The 27,898-nt window shown below is 41.4% G+C and overlaps 1 protein-coding gene across 3 annotated transcripts in view; it reads right to left on the bottom strand.

Moving 5' to 3' along the window:
• The window catches only part of SPRED2 (sprouty related EVH1 domain containing 2), a 108,107-nt gene that overhangs the window by 24,911 nt on the left and 55,298 nt on the right, over positions 1-27,898 (bottom strand). For 2 of the 3 annotated variants that reach the window (XM_081068726.1, XM_081068725.1), the window contains one exon: positions 4,786-4,963. In XM_081068726.1, coding sequence (XP_080924852.1) covers positions 4,786-4,963 — 178 coding nt within the window. Of the gene's footprint in view, positions 1-4,785; positions 4,964-24,060; positions 24,294-27,898 lie in introns of those variants that run through there. The other variant, XM_081068727.1, reaches the window with a different exon arrangement.

The following is a 27,898-nucleotide window of genomic DNA, read 5'->3' as shown; positions in this document are numbered from 1 at the left end:
GGCTCCAAACTGTACTAAAAGCCCCGAACTCATCACTGTCACACGGTCAAAGTCAAAAATGCCAGTTTTACGTAGGACTGTCCTTGATGAAGCAGTTAAAAATTATTAAATCTTGACCTTTGAATATACAGCTTTTATTTTGTGTGATGAAATGGGAAGTATACACGATTGGATTCTCATCTCTGCTTCTGCATTCACTCTGCTGTCATGTTTGGTGAAGTAGATGAAGAAACTCTGGCTTTGCACAAATGGAAAAGGAAAGAGGATTTCTAATAGCTTTTTCACTTCTGCATATGGAAGAATGATGACCGTCTCAAGGAAAAGTACTTGTGCAACTGTTGACGTTGTGAGTTGAACTACCTGCTTTTTTCATGGATCACCAGGTTGACTTGAAAGTACCACTGACAGATGAACTATGGTCATTCAGCCTTGAGGATCTGGCAGACATTTTCTTGCATATGAACACAGTGAGCCTGTGACTTCAAGGAAAACACCTGGAGGAATCTGTCGCCAATTATAAAATTTGAACTTTCAAGTGAATGTTAGAATTTGTGGACAGTTTCCCAATACTGAAAGACTTCTCTAATGAGATTAGTAGTGATTTTTTTTTTTTTTTTTTTTTAACATACTGGAGGGTTAAGCATATCAACATTTGGAAGATCTGCTTTACTCAGTAAACCGTTATTTTCCACATGACCAATGCATACTGTTACAAAATCAGGAATGAGTACAAGGTTCAAAGGGAAAGATAAATCCACAGATTTTAATGTAACAGAATATGAAAAGTTAACTGATATGGCTTCAGATTCCAAATTTATGAAACTACTACACGCCGAGTTTTGGTGTAGTATCAAAGAAGTATACCTACAATTATCTGAAAAGGCTATTAAAATACTTTTCCCTTTTCCAACTACGTTATCTGTGTAAGGCTGGATTTTCTTTATATACTTCAACCAAAGCAACATATTGCAATAGACTGAAAGTGGGAATAGCTATTAGAATCTAGCTATTTTCTATTAAGTCAGACATTAAAGAGATTTGCAAAAATGTAAAACAATGCTACTGTTCTCACTAATTATTTTTATTCTGGAAAAATTATATAATTATTTGTCATTAAAAATGTCATTTATGCTAACACTATTATTTACAATGTTTTTTAACTTCAGTTTTAATTTAGAATATGGTATTAGTATATTCTATTAGTAGCTCTAACCCACAAAGACAAAAGCTTTTTGGGGTCCTTAATAAATTTTTAGAGTGTAAAGGGAGACCATAGATGTTTGAGAACTACTGCTGTCCATAAATCTTTGCATGTTGAGTCTATTTCTGTAGGATAGGGTAAATGGTATGTACATTTAAAATCAACATCCTGCCACACTGCCTTTCAAAGAGCTTTGCCCACTGGGACTCCCATGAAATGTGTGTGAGTGCACTCACGGACCTGCACATGGGCCAATGACCGGAATGATCACCCTTTTAGATGTTGTGGTTAAATCTTCATAAGGTAGTTTCTCACAGGATTTGTTTCAGGAGTAAACTCCTCTAATCTATCGAAAATAAGACTGACCTCAGAAATTTAAATTTACGTGTAATTGCTCAGGAAAATGTGATTGTTCCCAACTTTCAAAAAATTATCCAAATAATGACTTGTGAATGGATGTCTGGAACACAGACTTTCTCATAGAAACAATGGCAGTTAAGTTTACAGGCCTCAACATATAATTCACGTAACAACAATAAAAACTAATGTGCCGAACTCAAGAACTGCACGGCTTTGGGAAAACTATTGACAACATGGTTTCTATCAGAAAATGTACTTCATATCCTAGCTGGAATACTGAGAACCCTTGATGCCATCCATCCACTCTATTCCAAAAATGATCTCCACTCTTCCCTCACAATTCCACCATTTAGAGGGGGAGTCCTTCAACAAACCACCCCATTTGCCCATTTGCAGAGTTCCCATGTGGGTTCATACTCTCCAATGGGCTTACATGCTGCATTATGGAAGCTTGGAGGCCAAAACAAGGGTGTGTGCATCTCTCAAGGGTGTGAGTATGTGTGTGTGCATGTGTGTTGTGGGACAGGGCAGGGGGAATGGGTTAAGTATCACGAAGTATAGGAGTCCAGAATTTTCCAGTGTGTGCCACAGGTGAGGTGAGGGATGGAAAGATGAAGTACAACTGGGTGTATGGGTGTGTGATTTAAGCACTAGTGAATATAAAAGTCCTGAAGTATAGAGTCACAAAATGTAAAGGGGTCAGGAAAAGGGATGGAGTGATGGAGAAACATGATGGGGGAGAGAGTGAGGGCAACAAAAAAGCTGGTCCACACCCAGGACTGCCCTGGTACTACGCAGAATTGGCATGAAGGGACCAGGTTTGGGCTTCACAATGAAATGGTTCCCAGTACGGGCTCTGCTCAAGACTGCGTGCCCTACACGGAGGAAATGGATCACTTCTGAGAGCACTGAGTTTCCCCCACCAAAGGAGATAATAGTATCCTCCTGCTGCAGAACGTTGTATGAATTTAACTGAGGTTATTTACATAAAGGGCCTTGAACAAAATGGTAAAAGTGGACAATTATTATATATAAATCAGGGGTAAGACACAAGTTTTTAAATGTATTTATAAAATGAAGTTGCTTGATGAGACCATTTAAGGGCCATTTTAGATTGACATATTCTATGACAAACCACAGAAATACCAGGAAAAAATAGACCTAAAAAGATATAATCATTCAGGTAAGATAATTTGCTAACACAAAAGTAATAATAACAAAGGGGAAAATTTTTTCTTTCAAAATTTTGGTAGAAAAAGAACTAAAATAAAAAGGCAAGCAACAGCTTATAAAAAACATGTGCAGCAAATATGGCAGATGAAGATGAATGTCCTTTTTATACAAGAGGACATACATACGAAGGAGAAAAATAAGGCCCTAATAGGTAAATATGCAATGGACATTAACAGATAATTTAGTCATCTGTTTACCAAACAGAAAAACATTTGATCTCATTAGTTAGTAATCAACAACAGATACCACTGTTACTCTATCAAATTGGTAAAGATGTAAAATATCTGACCCTCATGGTGTTAGAGGAAATTCTTATGTATGCTGGTAGCAGCTCTTTGTACGAGTCATATAAATCTGACCCCCCAAATTTTTCTAAGAAAATAAGAAAAGTGGAGAATGCTGGCAGGTATCTACAAATACAGATAGGTCATACTGGGGGGAGAGGGCGGAAAAGCAGCTTAATATTTGACACTAAGGAGATCGTCAAATAAACAGCGGAACACTAACCTGATACCAAGAATATGGAGGGTGTCTCACAAGAGAGAGCCTGAGATACAAAACTGTTTAAGAGCTCTGGTTACACTACGTAAAAATGAAAACATGCACGAGGGGAAAAACTAAATCGAAGAGTTAAAGGTGGTTGTGCACATGTGATTGTGGCTCATATCAAATACTGGTTCCAGACTCCCCAGATGGGTCACCAAGAACAAGCAGTCTTTCTGAATCTTAGTCTGTTCAGGTATAATTCTACAGGCTGCGGTAAGGACACAATGATACAACCTAAATGATAGATAAAATGCTAGTTATTTTACTTTTTATTGGTGGTATGTCTACATTGCCTTTATTGTGAATATCTTAATTATTTGACCATTATGTAGGGAATTTCCTGAATGGACACACTGCTTACAAGGAGCTATCGTCTCCCTTCATATTTTCATTCATTTCATTTTCAGAAATGAACCAAGTGTAAAAAACAGCATTTCCATGAATCCACATATAACATTTACAAATTGTCCTATCTTACCTACTTTGTAACTATTTAAAACAATAAGTTGCAGAAGATTAAATTTGTACATTTAGCACCTAAAACTCAACAGATGCCTCTGTGAAGGGTTTTAAATGTAACACTGACACATTCCTGTGGTGTCTGTATTTTCTCTGTTGAGATCCTGTACAACTTTCACGCTTTGAATCATCTGAGGGCCTTTGAGTATACATTCCATTGCCATGATGATCAAATACACATAGGAGCAATGTTCTTCCGGGTTCAAGGCCACCAATTAAAAATCAATTTAGACCTTCAATTTTCCTTCATATCAGATTCCTACATTACATAGCACTGGACATCCAAGTTCCTTCATCCCCACCCATGTGAGGTTGTGGTTACTCTCCAAGTGTATATACTTCTAAAGCACGTAGAATTATAATAGAAGTGTAATACCACTACTTTTGGTTACTTTCTTTTTCCAAACATGTTTTATTCATTAGCTTATGAAATAAAAGCTACAGTATCTTTTAGATAAACATTTCTTTAGAAGTAACCAAATGTCCGATGACACTTGGCCTTTCTTTGCATTTCACCTTTCACCAACCAACCTCTGATGGCAAGCTCCTTGAATAAACCCTACATTTTAAAAAACGGACTTCACAGCTCACTACCAGCTGATTCATAATAAAGAACACACTTTTGTTTTGAATATCTTGTTCCAGTGACAGAAAGACGGCTTAATTAATCAATGATGCAAACTAGACGTCCAAATATATGACTTCTTAGCATCTGAGTTATATGGTGTGTGGTAAAAAGCGACTTTGCTGGAAAGTCAGGGTTACATTTTGCAATTTGGCACTGGCTCCTGAGATATAATTTTTGAAGCTTTTGCAAGAGTTTGAAGTCAGAGAAAGAAGGAAAAAAATCATCTATGGGAAGAGGGCTATGATTTAATGTAAAGGAATCAGTCGTTGCTGATGTAACATTCAGTGTCTGCCATTACCAGTTTGTCTTTCTGTCGTTCACCATGGATGAGAAAGCCGCTTCGTCCATTGCCTTCGGGGTGCATGACCTTACAGACCCCCACGCGACTGATCCCGCCTCCTTCCTGTGGGAGCCATCCCCCGCTGGAGTCATCTCTGGTCATAACCACAGCCTTGACACGCACAATATAGCTGTCACTAAAACGACAACAACGAGAAGAATGGGGCATGACAATGGTCTGGCAGCTGCATGACACGTTTCACAATGCAAGACGACCACCAGCCAGCATTTTCTGGACTCATCAAAAGAAAATCTATGCCTGGCAGCAACCTTAAAAAGTAACCCATCTCAACTTGCAGGGAAAAAACAAAACACTTAATATAAAAGTACATTTAAAAAAAGATGCCCAGTAATTAAAAAATATATGTGAGTTTTTGAAGATGCATGCAGGTATAACATTCTCTAATTCCTAGATGGTTTAAGGATTAACAATAAAACAAATGAGCTGATCTCTATAGTCCGCTATCTGTAAGTTAGGAAAGACAAATCTAGTAACTTAGAGGATATTACGGTTTCAACCCTTAAAACTTAAGTTTACAACGAATGACCAATCTTAAACATTTTATATATAAAGCTAATCATCTTCTGATTTAGTATAAGAATGGGACAATCCACTCCCAGTTCACCATACAACCATTTATGGAGGTGGGAAAATATTTCAATTCAAATATCCTTTACATGTGTGTAGCCTTCTGTTTATGATTTTATTTTCTCCAGTCTAAACTTCAATTTCACAGTAAGTTCTTTTGCACATTTGCCAAGCATCCTCTTTCTTCTCCAAAACAACTTGAGTCTCTTTTCATACTTCGTCATTTTGCGGGACATTTACTTGGATTTTTAGCAAGGCCATTAAATTCTCACTTGCTGTTCTCTTTTTTTTGGATAGAATTCATTTTTCACTCATTCAAATATATATATATTCCTGTCTTCTATGTGCTGGGCACTGTGCCAGATTCCAGGGAAACAGAGACGCAGAATAACACAGCACCTTCTCTTCCCTCCTCACAGACCCAGCGCTCAGAACCTGGCCACACAGTTTACAACTGGACAGAGACCCTTTCGACAGGCCGTCTGCCCCACATTCCTGCTCACCTCAGTCTCCCCCAAAGGCGAAGCCACAGCCACCCAGATTTTCCATGACGTCCTGCAGCTCGCCCCTCTACTGTCACCCAATTCCCCTCCCACTGTGCCCCCCAGACTCAAGGTCCAAGTACTTCTTCAGACTTTTCACTTTTTTGGGTGGTAAAATACACATCATGTAAAACTGACCACTTTAGCCATTTGTACTGTACAATTCTGTGGCATTAAGTACATTCGCATTGTTCTGCAACCGCCCCCACCATCCATCTCTAGAACTCTTTTCCTTTTCCCAAACGCAACTCCATACCCACTGAGTACTAACTCCATTCTCCCCGTGCCCCAGCCCCTAACAGACACCATTCTCCTTTCTGGTACCTCGGGTAAGTCCCTTTCACTTTTACCTGAAAGCCGGCTTGCTCTGCGTTGAGCCTCAGGCCCTCGCACATGGGCCACTTTCTTGCTCTCATATCCTACCCCACTGCAGGTTGCTGGCCCTCGCTCCAGTGCCTCTGCAACTCACAAGTCTGACCATGCCCCCATTACCCTTCTTCACTCTCCCACACATCTCTGCGGCTCCCCCTCCTTCCTTGACGACATCAGCAAGTGGGCTCACTGTCCCCCCATCTCTCCACCATGATCCCCGTCAGTATTTTATAATTCCATCCTTCACACAGAGGATCCTTCCCATTTCTTGACTCTCAGTATCTGGGAACTCTTCTCCCAGGCCCTCGGCTCACACCCATGAGCCACCCACACCAAGGTCGCACCCTTCACCTTGTCATTACCAACAGCTGCCAACCTTTGTTTCACAACCTCAAATTTTAAGCACCCTGCTCTCTGGCCACCACCTCCCGACTTTGCAGCCCACTCCTTCCAGACTCCAGGAATTCTTCAGCCCACTGGGGCCAACAATCTCGTGTCATGACCACTTTCTTTTCCCGTTCCTTCTCACTTGATTCTCTCCCCAAGTTTCATGGTCTATCAAACACTCTATTGCAGCGAACTTGAACATATTTGTTCTTGCTTTCCTCATTGTAGCTGCCCCCAGCTCTGGTGAAACCCTACTGTCTACTCAGTGCCATGCATCTACCCAGGCTGCTGTACCTGGTTAGACGGAAAATCTGACTCCATTTTACTTACAGGTCTAATTTTAAAGTCTTAACCACCAACCTCCATAGGTCCTTAAATCCACCCAGCATCGTGCTACATTTCCCCAGGCCGTCCCCAAGAAGATTTCACGTGTCCTCCTACCCCCTGGCTCTCAGATGATGGATGAGCTCATTTTCATTTCACTGAGTAGACACAATCACAGGAGACCCTGCACCCGTGCCCACTGGCACACCTGCTACTCTGTACCAGTACTCTGCGCCTCTCCTTTTGTAACTGTGGCTAAACCATCCAGGATCCAAGCCAGGGCCAACAACGGCAACTTAAATACTTTCCATGTGCTAACAGTACCCAAATTCACATTTCTATCCAGACCTCTTCCCGAAGTTTGAGATCAGTTGAACCCAACTGCCTAAGTGATTTCTCTGCTTGGGTGTCTAGTAGGCACCTCAGCAACATGTTTCAGGTTGAACTTTCGATTCCCAACACCTTCCTATCCTACGGGTTCTCCCTTCGAAATACATCCAGAACCCACTTTTTAGTACCTCCCGTCAACACTTCTCGGATCCCAACTGCCATCACCTCTCAAACTATTGCAATAGCCTCCTAACTGGCCACCGTACTTCCACACTTGCCCAACTTGCTAAGAAAATGGAAAGGCAACTCAGATAATGACACTCTACTCAAACAAACCTTCCAATAGCTTCCTTATGTTACTCCGAGTAAAAGTCAAAATAGAGCACTTATCTTACCACTCTCCTCACTCATTCCACTTTAGTCCCACTGTTCTGCGTGTTCCTTCATGTTAAGCACACACCAACCCCCGGGCCTTTGAATGTGATATTTGTTTTACTTAAAACCTCATTTCCCACTCTTCTCCCTACACACGAACTAGGCTCATTCCCTTATTTTATTCAGGTCTCTGCCTAAGATTATTTCATCCGAGAAGAGTTCTCTGTCCACTCTTAAATTGTCTCATTCTACACTGTCTTTCTACATGTGACTAAATCAGTATCTGCCCTATTTGTTTGCCCACTTTGTCCAACTAGAATGTAAACTCCGAGTGCTGGGACTTTGCCCCTTTCGTTAATTGCTATATCCCTAGGGCATAGGGCAGTGTCTTATATGCTATAGGTTGTGGGGTGTTGGGTTAAATACACAATAAACGGGTTTTTAAAAATATTATTTGTAGCTAACAGAATCCCTGAGAAAATATAAAGTGTTCAACACACTCATTTGCTCATGAGTCACAGTAGCTTAATTGGGATAGCGCAAAGATTTCCTTTTCATTAAACAGGAAAACTGAATTAAAAAAAAAATCACATGGTTTCTATCACTAATCCATTTATCTCAGGATTCAACACGCCATTGCTTTAGGTCAGAGAGACTGTATAACACTTGCTTAGATGAGCTGCACACAAACAACTTGAGAATATTCTTTTTCCCCGATACCCCATTTATTCTAGAAAAACGAAAGGTCCTCAGGAGATGTGACTCTCCAGTATGAAACACAGCTTTTTCAAATCTTCTGTGAGTGTTCTATGGGTTCATCCCATAACAGGAAAAGGCCAAGGTGAATAATTGAAACTCTACACACCTCTTGTTAAAACACGCTGTTATTTTTTTGTGTGTTGCAGCTGTGTGCTGGTCTCCTTTCCTTTGAGGAAATTAAGTAAATATGAAAAAAGGAAGTTTGCATTACTTAATGTTAGTGCCATAAATTTATTTCCAGAAAGTATTCATTTATTAGAGACTGAAAAATAAAATACCCCACCCCTTGGCTTTCAGACTACAGGGGCTGTTTACTTTTGGTCTTTGCTTTTTGTCTGTAGCATCGTTTTTCCTGCTTTGATTCCTCCTATACCCCTTCCCCAGGGCAGATTTTTCTGTGATGGGATATGTGTGTTGGGCTGGGGGAACAGTAGCTCCACTCCCACCCCCACATCTCCTCCGGCCACATCTCCAATAGCCAGCATTAACTGAGGCATCTGGCTATTTAAAACAAGGCAGGGGGATAAAGTGTTGTACCAAAAGCTGAGAAGGATGTCTGGATAATCCAGCTGCATGGCCGCATGCCAACTGCTTCCTATCTGTGGTGTATTTACGTTGCTCCGGCATTTCACCCCACCCAGAACAGAAATGACAATGAACTCTACTACCAAAAGGTATAAAGGAGGAAAACTCCCTTCCTACCTTCCCTCCCCGTTTCTGGAAAGAATTAAACAACATGTTTAAACCAGATGTGGGGTTGCTTGTGTGTGTGGGGGGGTGGGGGTTGGAGCAGGAAGGGCAAGGGTAGATTCGTTTTTTAAATGTGCAAGAGGAAAGTGCTGCTGTTATAAGTTAGAAAAGTTTCCAAAGATGTTATTATTGTAAAAAACAGCAACAAAAAAGTACTTCTGAAAGTTTCAACTGCTAAACCAGTTCACTGATTGAGACCTGGTGAAGTTCAAGCCGTGGGTCCAAACACTAACTGACTGGAGCCCTGGGGTCTGATTTTGAGCTAAACTGACCAAAGCATCAATGTCATTACAAATGGCGGTTAGACTACCACCACCCAAACAATACCATATTCTTTAGGTGCATTCTGAGTACAATTGACTCTTACACATTGGGCTGGGCATGTGCCATTCAAACGTGGTTTCATTAAGGAAAAAGCTTTGTGTTCCCAACACGTGGCCTCATTTGTAAAAACAGGACTTGCTGTCCTGTGATCACTCAACACGCAGAAGAGGTAGGTGACATCCTATGGCAGGATGGGACGCATAGAGAGAACAATGTCAAAGCTAGATTTTTATTGGTGCGGTGGGACGGGGTGGGGGGAGGCAGTGCTGATTCCACAGGGGCACAGCAAGGTTTGGATCTCGGGCCTTAATGTCCTAAGTTCTCTCCAGATTCAACGCAGGCCCTGTCTGGGCCATGTTACAGAAGTAAACAAAGGAATTGTAGGAAATGGTGCCGAGGCAGCAGTGTCTGTAAATAATGTTCACAGCCAGACAGGTCAGCAGTGCCTTGACCTTCTCAGTAGCTGAAGAAGCCTCTTTTTGAGCTTCAGTTTCCTCATTTGCGCCCCTCCACCCCCCCAAAAAAAAAACACCCACGAAGAGAGGATCCTACCCTGCTGGGATGTCTGATGGTTAAAAGCAGTGATAGAGGTCAAACGTCTGATACAGAAGTTTGGTTAAGTTGTAGCCATCAGGATCCTTTTTGCTGAAAGGCTGACTTTGATTACTAAAACAGATCCAGTCTCCCCGGCCATGGCCTGCCTTTTTCAGTTGTCAGAGAGTAGAGTGGCAGGGAGGCTGGCAGGCCCTTGACAACAGGAAAAAATCCAAAACGGACCTGAGGCAATCATCAACGCCAGTCAGATTAATAAAGACCAGTCTACAGCCTACATTTCAGGCACACCTGTAGAGGAAAATAATTCCATCTGCCATCGGTGAATGGGCCCTCTGCCCCTCTCCTTCCCCGTTTCAGGGATGGAGACTGGAAATTTTACATCCCTCATAAATACTTCCCAGCCCCCTCCTCAGCCAACCCTTATCTGATTACATGCTCCTTTATCTCTACATTATGCTAAACATTACATTCACTTCCTCCCAGCCCTCTTTTCCATCCTTCTCCACTTCACCAGACCTTGAGAGGGATTAGATAAAATCCAGCCTCTTAGGCTCCCTCTTCCATGCAGCCCAACCCCCACTGCCAGCTGAGCCACACAGAACCCCAAGTCCTCCAGGGGGTCCAGGCACACCTTGTAATCACACACACCCTGCCCACCCCCAGTCTTCCTGTATCTACAGATTTCTAAAGGCTCCTTGATTTCATTGAATTATATATGTATATATAAAAATATATGTGTATAAAATACATGTGCATATGAAACATATGTCTAGTCATCTTTTAAAAAAGAATCAACAAAATATTTCCACAAATCAAACAAAATGTGCTGAGAAGCTAAAGATATTAGTCATATTCTATGTAAGCAGGTAATGGTTCCTTGAGTGGTGGTTTTATCAGGTGTCAACTAAAGAGTTTTTTTTTTAAAGTACTACCCTAGTTTTAGAAATGTACATACTATTCCAAACTTTACAGACAAGGAAAGTTACACGTCATGTAGTTCTGTGCATGGTGGGAGCGTGATTTTCAACTCTGGATAAGCCACTGAAAGTCTGCCCATTCAGTGTAATGTCTACCTAAACGCGTGGACTGCTTGTATTGGGCAGGCCATTATAGGAACGGCGGTAGGAAAAGGCCGGCAAGATGCTAGACCAGGCAGGAGCCAATTCTGGAGAGGGCATGGCTTTCCTCTGCAACGCTGACGGGCAGGCACTGTAAGCAGAGAAGGAATTTTCTGAACGTTAAATGTTTGCTTCATAAAGAGAACTGGTGTGCATGCTTGAGTCGAGGAAGCTGAAAAGTAGGCTAAGATCACTTAAGAGAAAAGCTTCCTCACGCTAACTTAACACCCGTGAAATCAGCCATGACGTACACTTGGCGTGTCGTCTTGGAAACTGCCCTCTCCCAGTATCTGCTAGGAAAAGAATCTATGTAGTCAAATAGGTCGTAGCCCCATGGTGCCAAGGCACTCTGCTAGTGACCAGAGTGACCAAGGGAGGACAGCAGGCTCAGCGGTCCAGTCTTCATCGGGACGCTGCTACTCCGAGAGGCTGCAGTGCATCCAGCCCGTGCAGAATAATTCCCCCAGAAGATTACAACAGAGCTTTCACGTGTTTTAACTTCATAAGCAATTTAAATATTTTTAAATGGTAATGGGTTTCCAGGAATGAAACCCCAGTATATAAAATGGTACCCAAAAATGTTAGTGGTGGTAGTGGGTGCTTGCTTTGCAATGACTGGAGATGTAACCTTTATCCAGGTACCAATCAGGCTGAAAGCTAGGGGTCCTGCTTATATTGTGGGCACCCCAGAATCTTCCTCCTTTACTATGCACTTTACTAGGCTCAGAATCCGTCAAAATGTTTTAGGAAATTCCCACGTTAGTTTTGTACCCTAAGCTAGTTAAGTCCTGCTGTATGTACTGCAAGGTCACCACAGCCCTCCATGTCCAAGTTCCACCCTGACCCAGAGCGGGAGGTCTGGGGCGTGCCCATTCTCACCCTCGCATGCCACGTTTCATACCAGCATCTTTGTTGTTGATGCTACCTAGCTACACTGAAGATATAAATAGACCCACTCACCCACACACCACTTTCTAGTGCGCATATTAGAAAAGGTTGCTTTCTCTACTACTGGGAAGAACACTGCCAACACGATTCATGTTTGAAATAGGAATGATTATTAACTGTAATAACTTATAAATCATTCTTTAGAATCCATCATAGCAAGTGGAAGTTTATTAGACATGGCCTCTCGTGTTTTTATTTTCCTATTGAAATTTTTACACAAAAAGGCTCCGTGAGAATAACTATTGCAAACTCCTACTTTTATAAGCTAGTGATTGCATGAGTCAGAATGCCCAGACCTTGTTTACCATGCAGTGCTGAGTCAGCATACTACGTGCCTCTAATATTTTCCTTTAAATTATAAGGCCCTGTAAATAGACCCATTTTCTAATCTCGCAAGTGCTACCTTACACTTTCAGGCCCTGGACCCGGAAGGCACGTGCACTGAACCTTCTGGCACATTCTCTCACACGGGGCCAAGGCATCCACCCAGTAAATGGCTTTGGGAATGGATGCTCTCCGGGGCTATCCCACGTCCAGGGTACTGGGCAGTGTGCCGTATACCACTCTGGTCCCTCTCTTTACTGCTGTGCCCTGAAACCCATAATGGCCAAAGAAAGGAAACGAAGCCAAGACACAAATGAACAAAGATAGGGACTGGAAGTTAAACTTGTAAGCTTTACAGAGGCTTACAAGGCCTTTGAGGAAATAGTTGAGGAAATACCAGAGTCAATTAGGGCTCCTTTGACATCTCTGTAGCCTGGGAGCAGGGACCTACAGTTCTCAAATCTACAGCCTGCAGAGGCAAGTCAGAGCTTCTGGTGGCCCAATGCCCCCATCTCAGTGAGAGCCCCAATTCTAGGCGCAAATCTTTATGGATTGTGAACGGAAGGTAATGTCCACGACAGTGCCGGGGCATGAAATTACCTTATGAAACACTGGTTTTAGGGTTTCCTTCTCAGCAAGGTTTACCAAGTTCTATTTGATTCACTCCACTCTACAGTACTGTGTTTAAAATGAAAATTTTAAGTTAACCTCTAAGCTTTTATCGCCTGTAGTTTGAACAAGCATAAATCCTCCAAAGGAAAGAGTGATTCTACTAGATTCTACTTATATTGCTTTCCACTTCTTTTTCCTTTGGTAAAAATCTTTTTACAAAAATCTTTTGGTTGTATTTAATATACCAAATGTCTTAAGGACGGAGCTATAGTTGTTTCTTTTTTAATCAACAAAAGACCTTACTTACCAACATTTAAATTCAGCACTTAAATTCAGAAACCATAAGAATAACAAACATATAACACCCGTGATGACGGATCCCTTATAACTGGGGCACAATAAAGAAACGCATTAGGGCTGTTTCAGTAACGTACAACCTAAAACTGTAACACCATGTGGGTTTAGATACGGACAACGAAGCGTTCGCTGGAGGAAATCTTAGTTTTAGCATACGAAAAGGCAATTTTAGTTGTCTAGGAGGGATTTTTTTTTAATGGCTCTTTGGCAACTCTCCCTGTGTCAATATAACTTTCCTGAGCAAGTACTCCTTGAGGTGAGTAGCGCACCCAACTAGGAGAAGCAAGGCCCGACTGAGTGGTCAAGTTGGACAGATGGGGCATGGCAGGCTTGGTTGTTCATCGCAGGGGACACACAGTCAGTGAAGAAAGGAATCAGTTTTTTCTTGAAATTTGCAAACTATTTGCCTTGATCCCTCCTCACAGCAGAAACCCTAATTTCCCCACCCTGGGGGTCTAGAGAACTAGAGATTCCTAGGCATATGCCCCTTAAATCCTACATAGGTTTCCTGGTCAATCAACTGAGACCTCTGTATCCTGATCTGTCAAGTGTTTATACAGTGTGGAATTACCTTCATCGTAGGCTGCAGAATACATTTTAAATTATTCTTGAGTTTTAAAACACTGGCTCCAGAAAATTAAACTAGTTCATACTACCCTCCAACAACAACAACAAAGTAAATCGAACACAATTTTAAAATAAAATAAAACACATTACAATTCCACTGAATTCAACAAAGTGAACAAATTGTTTTGGAAAAATTCTTTTTTAAAAACCCACTATCAGGGGCAGCTGGATGGCTCAGTTGGTTAGAGTGCGAGCTCTGAACAATATAGTTGCCGGTTCGATTCCCACATGGGCCAGTGAGCTGCACCCTCCACAACTAGGTTGAAGGACAATGCCTTGGAGCTGATGGGCCCTGGAGAAACACACTGTTCCCTGATATTCCCCAATAAAAATTAAAACAACAACAACAACAACAACCCAATATCAAATGATTCTCTGCATTAGGATGTTAATTCTATCATAGCATTATACACAAATTCTCTAAATGTTAACATGGGTTTTTTAAGATCAGCTAAAACATTTTAGGAAATTAAGGTTTTTATCACAACAGTTCATTAACATTGAAGACAGTGATAGGAGACTTCTGAGTTTTTGTCGAAAATCACCCAAACTTTGACATGAGTAAACTACTTTAAAATTTTTTTTTATTTTATTCAAACCAAAATAGAATAAATCTACTTCTTAGAGACTGAAATGGTTCTGTCCTAACGGGCTGAGTTTCAGGGTGATTACACCGTGTGAAGTGGGAACAAGGGAGTCCTGGGAAGGTCGCGGCCAGAGTCTGAATCCAGCTTTACGATGCTGCTTGTACTGTCTGCTGCTTTGCTGAGCCCAGAGTTCAGTGGAGTTCAGCATTAATCAAGATCAAAGGATTACCAACTTAAAACCAACAAAATAACCCACCCCTGAAGAACCCTGCTGTCTTCTACTTTTTACTCTGAAAGCAGTCATTTTGACTTTCCCTGTTTTTACACACTCTTCCAAAAATGGCATTTATAATCCACATGTAAATCCCCACAGGCCAGCTAATGGAAATGTTAGATTACTAAATAAAATGAACTCACACCACATTTAAGTATACATATAATAGAAAAATTGGTGCTTCCAGACACAAATGGCAAGGGGCTTTATTTAAAGTTAATAATCTCCAATTCAGGTCTTTAAATTGCAGCCCTTGAACTTCTGTGCCTGACTTTTTCAGAATATCTTCATTTTCTTTCTCACTGAATTGGAGAAGGCAAAGGAAGAGCTTCCTTAATGATCCACATGGTGAAATGTTGAGGGAGAAGCACACTCATGTCTGCAACTTACTTTAAATGCATAAAACACAGCATCTTGGATGGAGAGAGGGACAGATGGAGCGATAGGTACCTGTGAGATAAAGCAGTAAGAGCAAAATGCTTGTAGCAGACAGGAGCTGGTGAATGTTGACTGTACACTTCAACAAAATTTTCTGAACAACTGAAGACTTTCAGAAGGAGAGAGAACATTTATAGTGTGACATTCTATACGAAGATCGACACGAAACCTAGAAGAAGCTGATAATGGTTACCTCTCACTGGATCCAGGACACAGTTCCCATTTTTTTTTTACCTGCCACACACCATCCCTCCCAACCCCCAAAGCAAACCATTGTCAAAAGGGCAGGAAATTACTTCACCAAACTAGGTTACTACCAAATGCTAAACCTACAAAAGCCTTTGTAAGCCAGTCCTTAATAAAATCTATTCTCAAACAAAATGAGGTGATAATTTCGCCCACTGGGAGGGAGGAAAGAAAGTCAGCACATTTGCTAGCGGCAGGCTGACTGGATTTTAAGAGCCACCTACTTAGAGTCCCGACAGATCCACTGGACGTGGATGGCCTTTCAGGTGGCACGAATCATCAATTCATTTCGTTCCTTTTCTTCTAGGATTCTGCCACCTTCCTCCTCAGAGACGAAAAGCTTAATACACAAATAGAGCCCAGGTGAGGCCTCTGTTCTCCCTGCAGAATTCTCTCTCTTCGTTTCCCAGGTAGAGATAGGAATAGAGGTGGGCCTGTCAGTGAAACTTAGCTCTTCAATTAGGACCAGTGAAGAGCCACCCAAACAAATTAGCTACACACTTTTTAAGCTAGAAAGAATCATAGAAACCATCTATTCTAGACCCCTCCCTTAGCTGGGAGAATTAAAATCCAGACTGGAGCAGGGACCTGTTCAAGGTCACTGACATTAGGGACAAATAAAGGACGAAGATCCAGTCTCTGTAAACTGACCCCCTCCCCTGGCTCTTTGTTTTAAAGGGGTCCTGTGTTGTGGGACAAGGGTCCCCATGTCCACGCTAGGTGATCTAGAGGACATAGAGAAGTTTCTTTCATTGGTCTCTTAAAACTGACTGGCTAGGCAACTGGTTGTCGAAGAATCATAAGGAGAAATCGAGACGTATCCCTGACAAAACAGCCACATGAAAAAAAAAGGTAGGGCTGGGAAGTCCTGCTCAGCTTGGCAAGTTTCCCACCCTCGTTTTGGATCTATCAGTGACAGTAGGTGCCATAAACCAGCAGACTTAACCTCTGGAGCACATCTCCTCACTCCTGGTTGAGGCAGCCTCAGTTTCTTCATACATAAAATGAGGGGTAAGGGCCAAATGACCTTTGAGGTCCCCTCTTAAACATTGTGTTAAAAGCAGAAAAACAAAAACTGAGCCCTCCATGTCCTTCAGCTGCGCTAGCAAGCGTAAGCCACCCAAATATTCTACAAAAGCAGATCAGAACACTTGCAGCAGTAAACTGCAACTGAAAACATCTTTTGAATTGAAAAAACTTGAAACCACAAAGACCTGAAACCACGACCAACTACCAGCTATGTTCTCTCAGTGCAAGTGTTATTATGCAATTATACAGTTTCCAGGAGTGAAACTGGTCTAGAAAAGTGTTCTAGGAAAGCGAGAAAATGATGAAAACTGAGTTTTAATAAGTTTAATAAGATCCTTTGAATAAAATAGGTACGACAATCTAGCCATCTAGCTGTTTACCCCCACACGAATATGAGATTCTATACATGGAAGCATATCCCCAAGGCATATTTGTGGAACAAATGCAGGCAAAAAAGAGAAAAGGGATCTGTCTCTTTTCTTCTAAATAGTTCATCCTACATGCTTTATCCAACTGACTCAAGACAGGCACGCCAGTACCAATCTTCATTACATTCAGAGAGAAAAGGGAAAATTGTTAGGAAAAGTCAATGAAGCCACGGCTCGACTTAAACATGGGGAGAGACATTTCCTTGTAGACCTTTGATAAAGCAACTCTGTGCACTTCAAGTTCCCTGTGGGGCCCAGCATGCTTCAATGTCACAAATGAGTTTGGGTCCAAAAGTTTTCTTGTAAATCAGTTGAAGCTGGAATGTCTTTCCCGACATGAAAAAAATATAAAATGGTGAGTAGCAGGATTCCCAATCCAGACCGGGAAAGCCTAACCAATTCCTAAAATACCTGAATCACAGTTCTATTCCCAAATAGTTTTTATTGCCCACTGACAGTCTCTATAGCCGAAGCCTCTTTCCCACATCCAGTGGGAAAGACCAGTTCTATTGAGCTCTGGCTGAGGTTTCCTACCTGGGTGTGGGGTGGGAGAAAAGGAGGATTCTTAAACTCCCGGCGTAGGCTTCATTTTGGGGCCCCTGGAATCTGGCCTCACCGGATCTTGACTAGCTCTAAGAAGAGCCAATCTGACGATCATTTGCTAATAAGGTTGAGAAACCTTTACATCTAAGCAAGCAAGCAGACAAACCAAAAGGAAAACACTAAGTTATAGCCATGGGATCAGGATCAAGGCTATTAGTCAGGAGGAATTCCAAGTGTCACTGGAGAAATTGTCCTTTTATGGTGGCAATGACTTCTGGTGTGCGATTAGCAGGGCAGGACCAAGACAAGTTTCAGGCTCATAGGATAATCAGGCAGCAGCGGATTCTTGACTACACACAGGAACAGGATTTGACCTATGAGGGCAATTTCCTTCTGAGTTATTACACCACAGAGCCATCCACTTGGTACACGTGCCTCCATTAAGCAACCTTCCTGCCAGAAAAGAGCTGGGCAGTAAGGAGAATGTGTAGGCCAACTAGCTCCCAAGCTTGCTCACAGTTTAACATGATCTTCTTAAAATATTGTTTCATTTGTAGAAGAGTATTCTAGCTTGATTTCAAAGCGAGTTTCCGGGGAATACTAGATCTATACCCACATGACAAAGCCTGTCAGCTTGTGGAAGGACTAGAAGCTGTCTGATTGCAAGACTCCTGGTCTTCACAGATAATGGAGACCCTTGGAGACTAAGGTGCTGAATTTGGGCTTTCCTGCCCATCACCAACATGCTTATACCATGGAGTCCAGCTAAGCTTTAGGTCATTCATTCAGCAGTGGCTGAAGACCACAGCGCACCGCCCGAGGCAGGACAACCATGTAGCCACGGCCAACTTCTTCCATCAGACAGCTTTACTGACAAGGTGGCAGTCTGTATGGCCAAACAGATGCAATTATGCTACCCTGAAGCCACTGTTGGCTGCCATTTAGTATCTGAGGAAAGAGTAAAAGGGTCCTGTCTAAATGACTGGTCAAGAGGAACTACCCACAGCTCATTTCATTCTCCAGTGTGCTTCAGCTGCCTCTCAGGACTAAGCTCACCTACAGGAGAGTTATGAACCCTGAAGGTACCGTAAATATGCCATCCTGGACTGAAAATTGCTCCATACCTAGCTACTTCCTACAGTGAGTAAGTTGGTATCTGGGAGCTCTTGTGTAAACTGAAAAGGCTAGCTAAACACAAGGAATTATGATACGATGGCACTTGATCTTGTGTGTTTGTATAGAAAATTAACCCTAACATTTATTGAAAGTCAACTACTATCGCAAAAGGCAATTAATTTCACATCCATCTTCACTGTGGTTATTATTCACAGTAGTCAAGAGGTATAAACAACCTTAAATGTCCATTGAAGGAGGAATAGATAAAGAAAATACATACAAGAGAATATTTTTCAGCTTTAAAAAAAAAAAGAAAGAAGTTCTGTCCTATGCTACAGCATAGATGAACCTTCAGGATATTACGCTGAGTGAAATAAGCCAGTCACAAAAAGGCAAATACTGCATGATTCCACTTTTAAATTGTGCATTCCAAAGTAGTCAGACTCATAGAAAGTAGCATGGTGGTTGCTGGGGGAAACGGGATATGAGGAGTTGTTTAATGGGCGTAGAGTTTCAGTTTTGCAAGATGAAAAGGTTCTAGAGACCAGTTGCACAATAGTATACATAATGAACACTAATGTACTGTACACTTAAAAATGGTTAAGATGGCAAATTTTACGTGGTTTTTGTTTTTTGTGTTTTTTTTTTTGGCCACACGTACAAAAAAGACAACCTGTGAAACCAAAAGGGGCCACCGGAAATAGGTACACTCAAGAAAGACCCCCAAATTCATAAATTTGGGGCTTTGGCAAAAGAACGTTTCTGTAGTCCTCAATAAGTAAACATTACCACTTAAAAAACCCACCAAACTCCCCTAATTAAGAAATATTCTTTTACACTATGAGAAACAACAAATTTGCAAGACTATTTCAAGGTATCTATAAAAGGGAGATCTTGTGCTTCAAATATAAATGTAAATGTGGCCTGTGCTCTGTTCTCTTGATACAAGATAGTTGCAAATATGAAAAACACAAATATTTCCTTGGTAATGGGTTTTGCTGACCTAAAAATGGCTTTTCTTGCAAAATCATCTCAGAGAAGAATAGAAGAAGGTTACGCCTAATAGACTCCCCTAATTGTTAATTCTAAAACATTCCCTAATCCGCAGACGATTATATTCTAATAGAATGCTTATCAGGTTTACAATATAGGCGACAAAATCCCTCAAAATATTTTTTATGATTCCTCCCTTTTTATTTCTTCGGTTCCAACATCAGTATTAAGATTATTTTAAACACAAACACACAATCACAAGGATTTTCTAACCGTTCCATTTCTTTAACGTGGGGGTTAGAGATGCTTTTTAAATATTTCTCAAAGCAGAAAAAAGGGGCCGTTTTATTTTTCTTTGGAACACGTTCCTGCCAGATTTTGCACATTGCAGTTCTTTGGCGATGTGATGAGAACACATGCCCACCCACAGACACTAATTTTGCTCTTCACCCTTCCCAAGCAGCCTTTATGACACATGCTGTCTGCGCTCCATTTAATGGAATTCAAGAGGCCCAGTCAAACAGCAGACCCCATGGGGCCAGAGCAACACATCCCTTCCACGGGATGGGTACAAGGAACATGTGTTTCAAAGGAAACCACAAAAAAGCCCAACCCAGCTTGGACACCTCCAATCTGAAAAATCTTTACAACTGTATGAATTAACATTGAAAACTAAAAGTCGCCTCTTGCGTGGAAATCTGGAAAGAATATCTCGTTGCGGTTCCTCACACACTGAGCTCTAGGAAGATGACGCAGTAACTCCCTGGGCTGCTCTCAGAGGGTACAGCAAGGAAGGTATAGTCATGCCAGCCAAAAGCTCTTTCGAAGAGGGCTGAAGAGCCAGGCTGCCTCGGAAGCATTTGCTTTCTCGATGCTGATCATTAGTCATGAAGAAACATGGGTGATTAAGAATCCAACTGGGAATGGGCATGGCTTCCTTCATTGTCCCTCACACATCCTAAGACACTCTGGGCACAGATGTCAATGCAAAAAGGCTGTCAGCAAACATATACCTAGAGGAATGCCCAGGACTAATAAAAGTCCATGCTGGTTTGATAAGAGAGTGGTCATTCACCCCATTTATGTGTCTTTAAGGGTGGGGTTTATGCCCTAAGAAGGCTGTTCTGTACTTGTTTCTGGCTTTTCTGAGCTGCAAACGAAAGTCAGTATTTCCAGAGAATGCTACAAGATTTACCTACAAGTACTATGATTCCCACCCACTGTGTAGGCAGAGTGACCATAAACCCCGGATGTGGGGAAGACAGTGTCTAACAGCAGAACAGTGGGCGACGGACAACAGGCAATGGACAGGTCCAGCCTTCCCCCACCCCGGGGGTGGGGGCTTTCATTGTCACCACACGTCCATAAATCATCCACCTGGACAGCAAGGACAGACTGTGGACTCACTAAACAGGTCTCTTTAAATACAAGTTAAGTGTTTTAAAATGGTGATAATCTATAGTGATTTTAAGTAAACCTGTTTTTATTAGATGGTTACTGAATTCATTATAGCGTAGAGTCATTAGAATATAATGTTAATAGGCACCAAAGAGGGGAGGAGTCTTTAAACCTCAAAGATTGGGAAAAGCTATCCTTGTTGTTTACTGATCTGTTTCACTAAATATCCTGGACTTTCTAAGCTTTGAGGATTCAATTTCTTTCCCTGACTGCTCCTCCCCTCAAGGAAGAAGAGAAAAAAAAAAAATCCTTTGTCCAAGATTGTGTCACTCTACTTGGCTCAGAAAACATGGCCACCAAAACTATCAAATGAATTTCTGAGTAGGACAGTTCTTTCTTGATATCCATCCAAGAAGAGTTAGATACCGAAGAACCAAAGGGAATAGCTAAGAGTCACTTCCACACAGAGCAATTAGTGGCTCCAGATTATAGACTCCAGTAAATCTATGAATAAAAGAAAACCCAGGAGGAATCTATTGCCAATAATGATAAATCCCTGCTGAAGAGGGAATTAGAGCAAGGACAGGGCTGGGCCTAGATCGTCAGCATTTTTTTTTTTTTTTAAATTTAACACTACCCAGCACATAGCTCTGAACACAGGCAGTGTCTCACTCAATATCTATTGATCGCTTCCAAGCTGAATGAGATGAGACCCTTGGTACTGGCTGTGGCTCTGTATTCCTTTTCCCACAAAAGGGAAAGAAGGGATCTAAAAGCCAAGTGGTCACTCTGGATGAGGACACACGGTGCTTACAGCAAAGGGGCCTCTGAAGAGGGGTGGCCCCCACCCGAGGGGAGATTATCATGGCTGCACTGCAGTGATCCACATGCCCGAGTGGATAAGGTAACCCAAGCTGGGTGAAATCTATGCTGCCCTGAAATAATCGGGACAGGACTCGAGTTAGTCTCGACTACACAAATCACAGGAAAGCAAGACATTTTCACAGAAAATGCCAATAAATCAAGAACTTGAAAAGTCATGGTTTTATATATTTTATATACCATCATAATTTTTTGTAGTCCTCAAGGGGAAAAAAAAGATATAATGGAAGCTAAGATTTCAGTGAAATCAGAGCAAATTAGCTATCCTGCCTTTAGTCCACATTATTAAGTCATATTATTTTTCTGATAATTGTTGACAAAGTGAACCCTGAGCTGAGCGTAGCCGCCCATCAAAGCTTTGAGAGAGAACTCCGTTCACTGTAAGGTCACAAAATTCAGGCTTTAGTTCAAACTAACATTTTTAAAGTAGCATGTCCTTTATAACCTTAAAATAAAGGTAATGAGAAGGAATAAAAAGAACCCTCACTTTGAATCTGAAGTATTCTTTTTAATATCACCAAATGCCATTATTAAATATGTGTACACACATATAAAAATAAGTACTATAGATGTGGGCAGGAAAATTCTTAGCAAACCCCCACATATTTCAAATACTGTTCTTCTTCATTATTGTCTTCTACCATAATTAGCATGTTACAGCATAACAGGTGGCTCTCATTTATAGAATGCAAAATTAATGAAATTTAGAGATGGTCCCGTCTCCGAAAACAAATTGGCTATTCTAAAAAAAAAGTGTACTTCTTAAGCTACAGAACAAACAGAAACGAACCAAACAAACTCCCTTCAGATTGGCTTTCATATTTCTGAATTTCTAAATGTATTTAAGCAAGTATTTTTACATTAAATACATTTAAGCAAATGTATATTACCAACAATTTAAAACACAGATACCTCAAGGAAAACAAGTCATTACTATGGGCTTTACAAGAAAGAGGAAGAGAAACAAAAACTGCCTATTTTTCCAGCTTGGTAACCTCATATCTGTTTAATGCTGTCCCACCACAGATAGGGCTGCTTCACAAACGCTAAATCTTAAGCAAAATTGTGGGCAGTTGTGTTATAGTTCTTAACCCAGCCATTCTGGACAGACAGACCAAAAAAAGCATAAATAGTACTGCTTCTGTTCCTAATAAATAGGATGCAAGAAATATTTTTTAAAAATATGAGGAGACACTGAATGGACTGTCAACACACAGAGGAATGTTTAATATACTCAAATAAACAAGATATGTGCCTAACTAGTCAGGCATTGTTTAAATTTAGTGAGTGAAGAAAGAGAGAGGGTCAGACAGGCGACACAGCCTCCCAATTATGCAGAACAATCCTTCAGATCACGTGAAAGCTATAATTAAATGTTGGTACCAAATCCCCACTCCCCCTTCTCCCACCTAGAGAAAGTTAATGTATGAATTCAGTATGAGCAAATCATGATTTGCAAAGAAAAACCAGACAACTGAGTCTTCACTCAGCAGGGGAATAAAGCTCTCTTGCATTAAGTTATGCATCTTGAAGGGTAGGAAAAAAGCACAATATTGAAAAAGAATCCAACATAATAAATACATTAGGTATAATTAGACCATCTCCGTTACCTCACCTCTACTTGCTCATTTTTTTTTTTAATTTTACGCTAGTCCCCCCAAAAGGTATTATACCACCTCTGCAAGCTGTCTTTTAAACTCAGGGCTTAATAAAGGGGATGAGTTAAGACCAGGTCTACCTGAATATTCAAGGAGAAATTTATTTTCAGAAAGAGAGATGAGTGGACAAGAACTATGTCCATCAAAAAACCATGGTTACCTATGTGTCCTTGAGCGTGGGAGCGCGCGCGGGTGCGCGCGCACACACACACACACACACACACACACACTTCAGTTCTTTACAATTAGAATAATTTTTCCTCCCTTAAAAACTGTTGAAAGCAAACACTGGAAAGGTTAGGCAGAAGAGGAGGAGAATAGAAAGTTCATGTAAACAGTAAGCACATACCTGCCCGGCGGTGCCATTTCCTCTACATTGTAGAGCCCAAGGGCTGGGTATTAACATTATTGCTACTATAAAGCTTCCGATAAAAATGGATCCTCTCTTGCGGACCTGAGAACCAGCTGGCAGCCTGAGACGTGGTTTCCCCCATATATGATTCAGTCTCCTTCACAAATATACCGCATCGTACTGGATGAGTCATCCGAGGGTTAGTCCGCATTTTATAGGCCTGTTGTGTCATTACTCACATTCAACATCCTGCTTCTCAAAAGTGGAAGCTGGAAGCCTGACAGCTGACAGATGATGCTTTTTCCAATTAAAATATTGTTTAAAAAAATTCCTGTAAGCTACGATTATCAATCATTGATGATACTATGAAATGCCCAGGAAGTAAAAGGCACAGCTCAATACCCAAGATTATAGTCTGTAGAACCACAAGTGCAAATTGTTCACCTGCCCCCATCCCCAAATCATTTTGTTCTTCATTGAGAGCAAGGAAGCCCCTCTTTTAGGCTATTTAGTGAATTTGAATAGGTATGGCTCTCATTGATTCTTACGTTGTAAGGTTATCTAGTTGCAGGAGCTTTGTAAAAACTACACATCAGAATTTTGGTCCCTAGATAAACTTTCTTAGGTGGGATAGGGGTACTGTTTTTATAAAATGTCTAGTTTTTAGAGAAAGCATGTGAGGGGTGAAATGATATGATATCTGGAATCTGTTATAAAGTATTTTAGCAAAAAAAAAAGGTGGGATGGGGAATAAAGAAATGTAGCAAAATCTTGATAACTCTAGCATCTGTGTGGTGAGTATATAAGGATTGGCTGTATTGTACTCTTCCGGTATCTCTGAAAATTTTCATAAAATGTTTATAAAAATTAAAAAAAAAACCATTTCAGTCTGTAGAGTCTAATTTGTACCCAAACAAGGCACTTTTTTAGTTAGGTATGAAGCTGCCCTACGCGTACATGTGAGTGGGACACCACTCCCACAGTGCAATCAATCAAGTGGCCCCGTGGGTGTGGGAGCTTCCAGCTTGAAGGTATGAAGGTCCAAAGCCACTGTGAGGGCTGCATCCACCCCTCACCCAAACAAATTCTTGATGCCCTCTCCTTCCAAGATTGTCTGGTGGTTGTTCCTTACGCGTTCTTTGAGGACGCAAGCCCCAGCCTCATTCGTGAGCTCCATATTCACATAATGAGGAAGAGGGGACTATTTCCAGCTTTCTTATATGGTCTTAGAAATGCTCCACGAGAGGTTACGTAAGACACATCGAGTCCCCTTACATCAACAAATCTCTTTGTAAGGTGGTATAGTGTTTGCACGACTCACTTTATGCTCAAATTGGGTTACTTAAAACTTCTGAAGGAGGAAGAGAGCTTTGATTTCATGGCCAGAAAAAAAACCCATATATGAAAGCTCCAGTGTATGTTAGATGAAACCACTGCTGAAACTAGATGTCATTTAAAAAACCACCTCTGTTGGTATGTTCTGAAACTATGACAAGTCACCACAGGACACTTGAAATACAGAGGTCCCTCTAAAGCCTACGACCTCTGGACTGCTCCCTTTAGTTCTGAAACTAAAGGACAGGAGGGTGTGTCAGGCCAAAGCTTTCACCTCAGCGAAGAGCCAAGCCCAATTCTCAAAGGGCACTGTCCAAGAGGGCGTCAAACCGGCCGCAAATGGTCATGAGAGTCCCTACACAACCACCAATGACAACCTCAAGAGTTCAGACAGATTAGGACTATGGGTGCGCCTGCACTGAAGCCTTGCTTGGTTCTGACGAATTCTTCCCTCATAAGGACTGCAAGCTATAGGCTTATCAAAATGTTCCCTGGCAATTTAACAATAACCTTTCACACACTCACAAAGCACGATTTACCTAATGCAAAAGGTAGAAATGGGGGAATTAATAAACTTCCAGCCTAATTCGAGTTTTTAGAAGTATTTTCAAGAAATAAATCCAAAAAATAAATCATTCAAGAATTTTAAAATTCAGGTTTTACTATTTAAAAATGCAAAATAACAATGATACACAAACGGAGAGGGAAGGAACGAGAATAAAATCAATGTGGTAAAATGTTAACAAACAGCAAAATGGGTACAGAGGAGCCTTTTATGCTATTCTTGCAACTTTTCCATAAGATGAAATATTTTAAAATAAAGTTAAGCATAAACACATAAATCCTGTTACAAAAAAAAAAAAGGTTGTATGGTTTAATAACCATCATCATTGTTCCTGCTGCTGCCACCCTCATCCATTTAAAAAAAAATCTTGGACCAGAATGTAAACATTAAGAAATGACTCTGGGTTAGGATTTCTCTAGGATGTCCCTGCAGACAATTTTATAAAAGGCTCCAAAAACAAATAAAAAAACATCCAAATGAATATTTTGGGAAAACAACAGACTATATCCTCAAGAATATCGTTTAGGTTTGTTTCGTCTTGCATGTCACAAATCAATCTGACCACTGGAACTCTCACGCCTATGACTGTCCCTACAAGCTAAAGAGAGCACTCTAGGAAATACTGTAGGTGATGAAATATGGGATACCTTTTTTTCCGATCGTTCCTTCTTTCTAAGTTTTCTGCAGAACACTTTACTTCCTATGACACCAAAAGACACCCAAACTTGGTTTCTGCTATCTTTACTAGATGTTTCCATTTGGTTGGCTTAGGTCAGCAAACAACTTGTATTGTGTGATTATCCAGTCTCCCCTGCCCACACTAAAGTGGCCTGTGCCACGACCAGTGGCAGCCAAGGAGCCTGCACCTGTATGTACAGGGAGGTGACAGCTCGTGGTGGTGCTTCTGGTCAGAGGCACCTGGCCTGCGGGTGAGGCCACCCCAGGAGCGGCAGCTTCCTCTAGGCCCATTGTCCGATCACTGGGTGTGGGAACCTGGACACCAGCCTGGACATCTCTGGCCTTTCAGCTCTGCAGGCCAATCTCCCAGCATTGATCCTTGGGTGTTAAGAAGCAAAACAGGCCTGAGAGCACAGCAGAATATGGCTTCCAGTTTCTTTTAACTCACTAATGCCCTTACTTTTAAAATTCTTGCCATGTATTAATTTGTATAAGGTTGTGTGTGTGTTTTTAAAGCACTTATCTGTCTGTCTGTATGTTTTCTTGGGCTAAGGTCCAAATACCGGCTAATGTGAAGATCTAAAAGCAAGCGTGGGTATCAGTGAAGGACATAGGCTGTACTGTAAAGAGCAGGAGCCTGGAGTCAAGCTGCCTTGGTTCAAAATCCAGCCTGGCCTTTACTTCTGTTATTTAACTTCTCTCAGCCTGTTTCTTTATCTGTAAAATGGGTACAATACTATTAATTACCTTACATAATTGTTCTGTATGGGATAAATGTGATCACTCACAAGTATCTGGTATAGGTCCCGACCACATACAGAGCACTCACTAATTTATGCAAACAACAATGATAAGGAGGTAAGTTTTATGAATTTAAACTGTCAGGGGTAGGCAAATTATGGCCAGCCACCATACTCTGTTTACATATCGTCTATGGATGCTTCAGAGCTACAGAGCTGGGTAACTGCGACAGAATCATATGGACTCTAAAGCTGAAAATATTTACTACCTAGACCTTTACAGACAAGAGTCTGTAGGCCGCTGGCGATCAACATTTGGGTGGATAAAGAGCCAGTTCTTTTCTCTCTAGAAGTTTTGGTCGTTGGTCCCTTATTCTGCTTCATGTCTCAATTTAGAATCAGGTACACAAGTATTTTTCATGGTGATTTGGTCCACGTGAGCTGCAGCTCATGCTTCCCTTACAACACAAAACACATCCCACAGCGTTCTGTCTCACGGCCCGGAAACCTCGAGCCG

The sequence above is a fragment of the Rhinolophus hipposideros genome (genome assembly GCF_964194185.1).
Source record: "Rhinolophus hipposideros genome assembly, chromosome: 12".
Taxonomy (NCBI): Eukaryota; Metazoa; Chordata; class Mammalia; order Chiroptera; family Rhinolophidae; genus Rhinolophus; species Rhinolophus hipposideros.
Note: the sequence above shows the minus strand (reverse complement) of the source record. Positions and strands in the feature narration are given on the sequence as shown.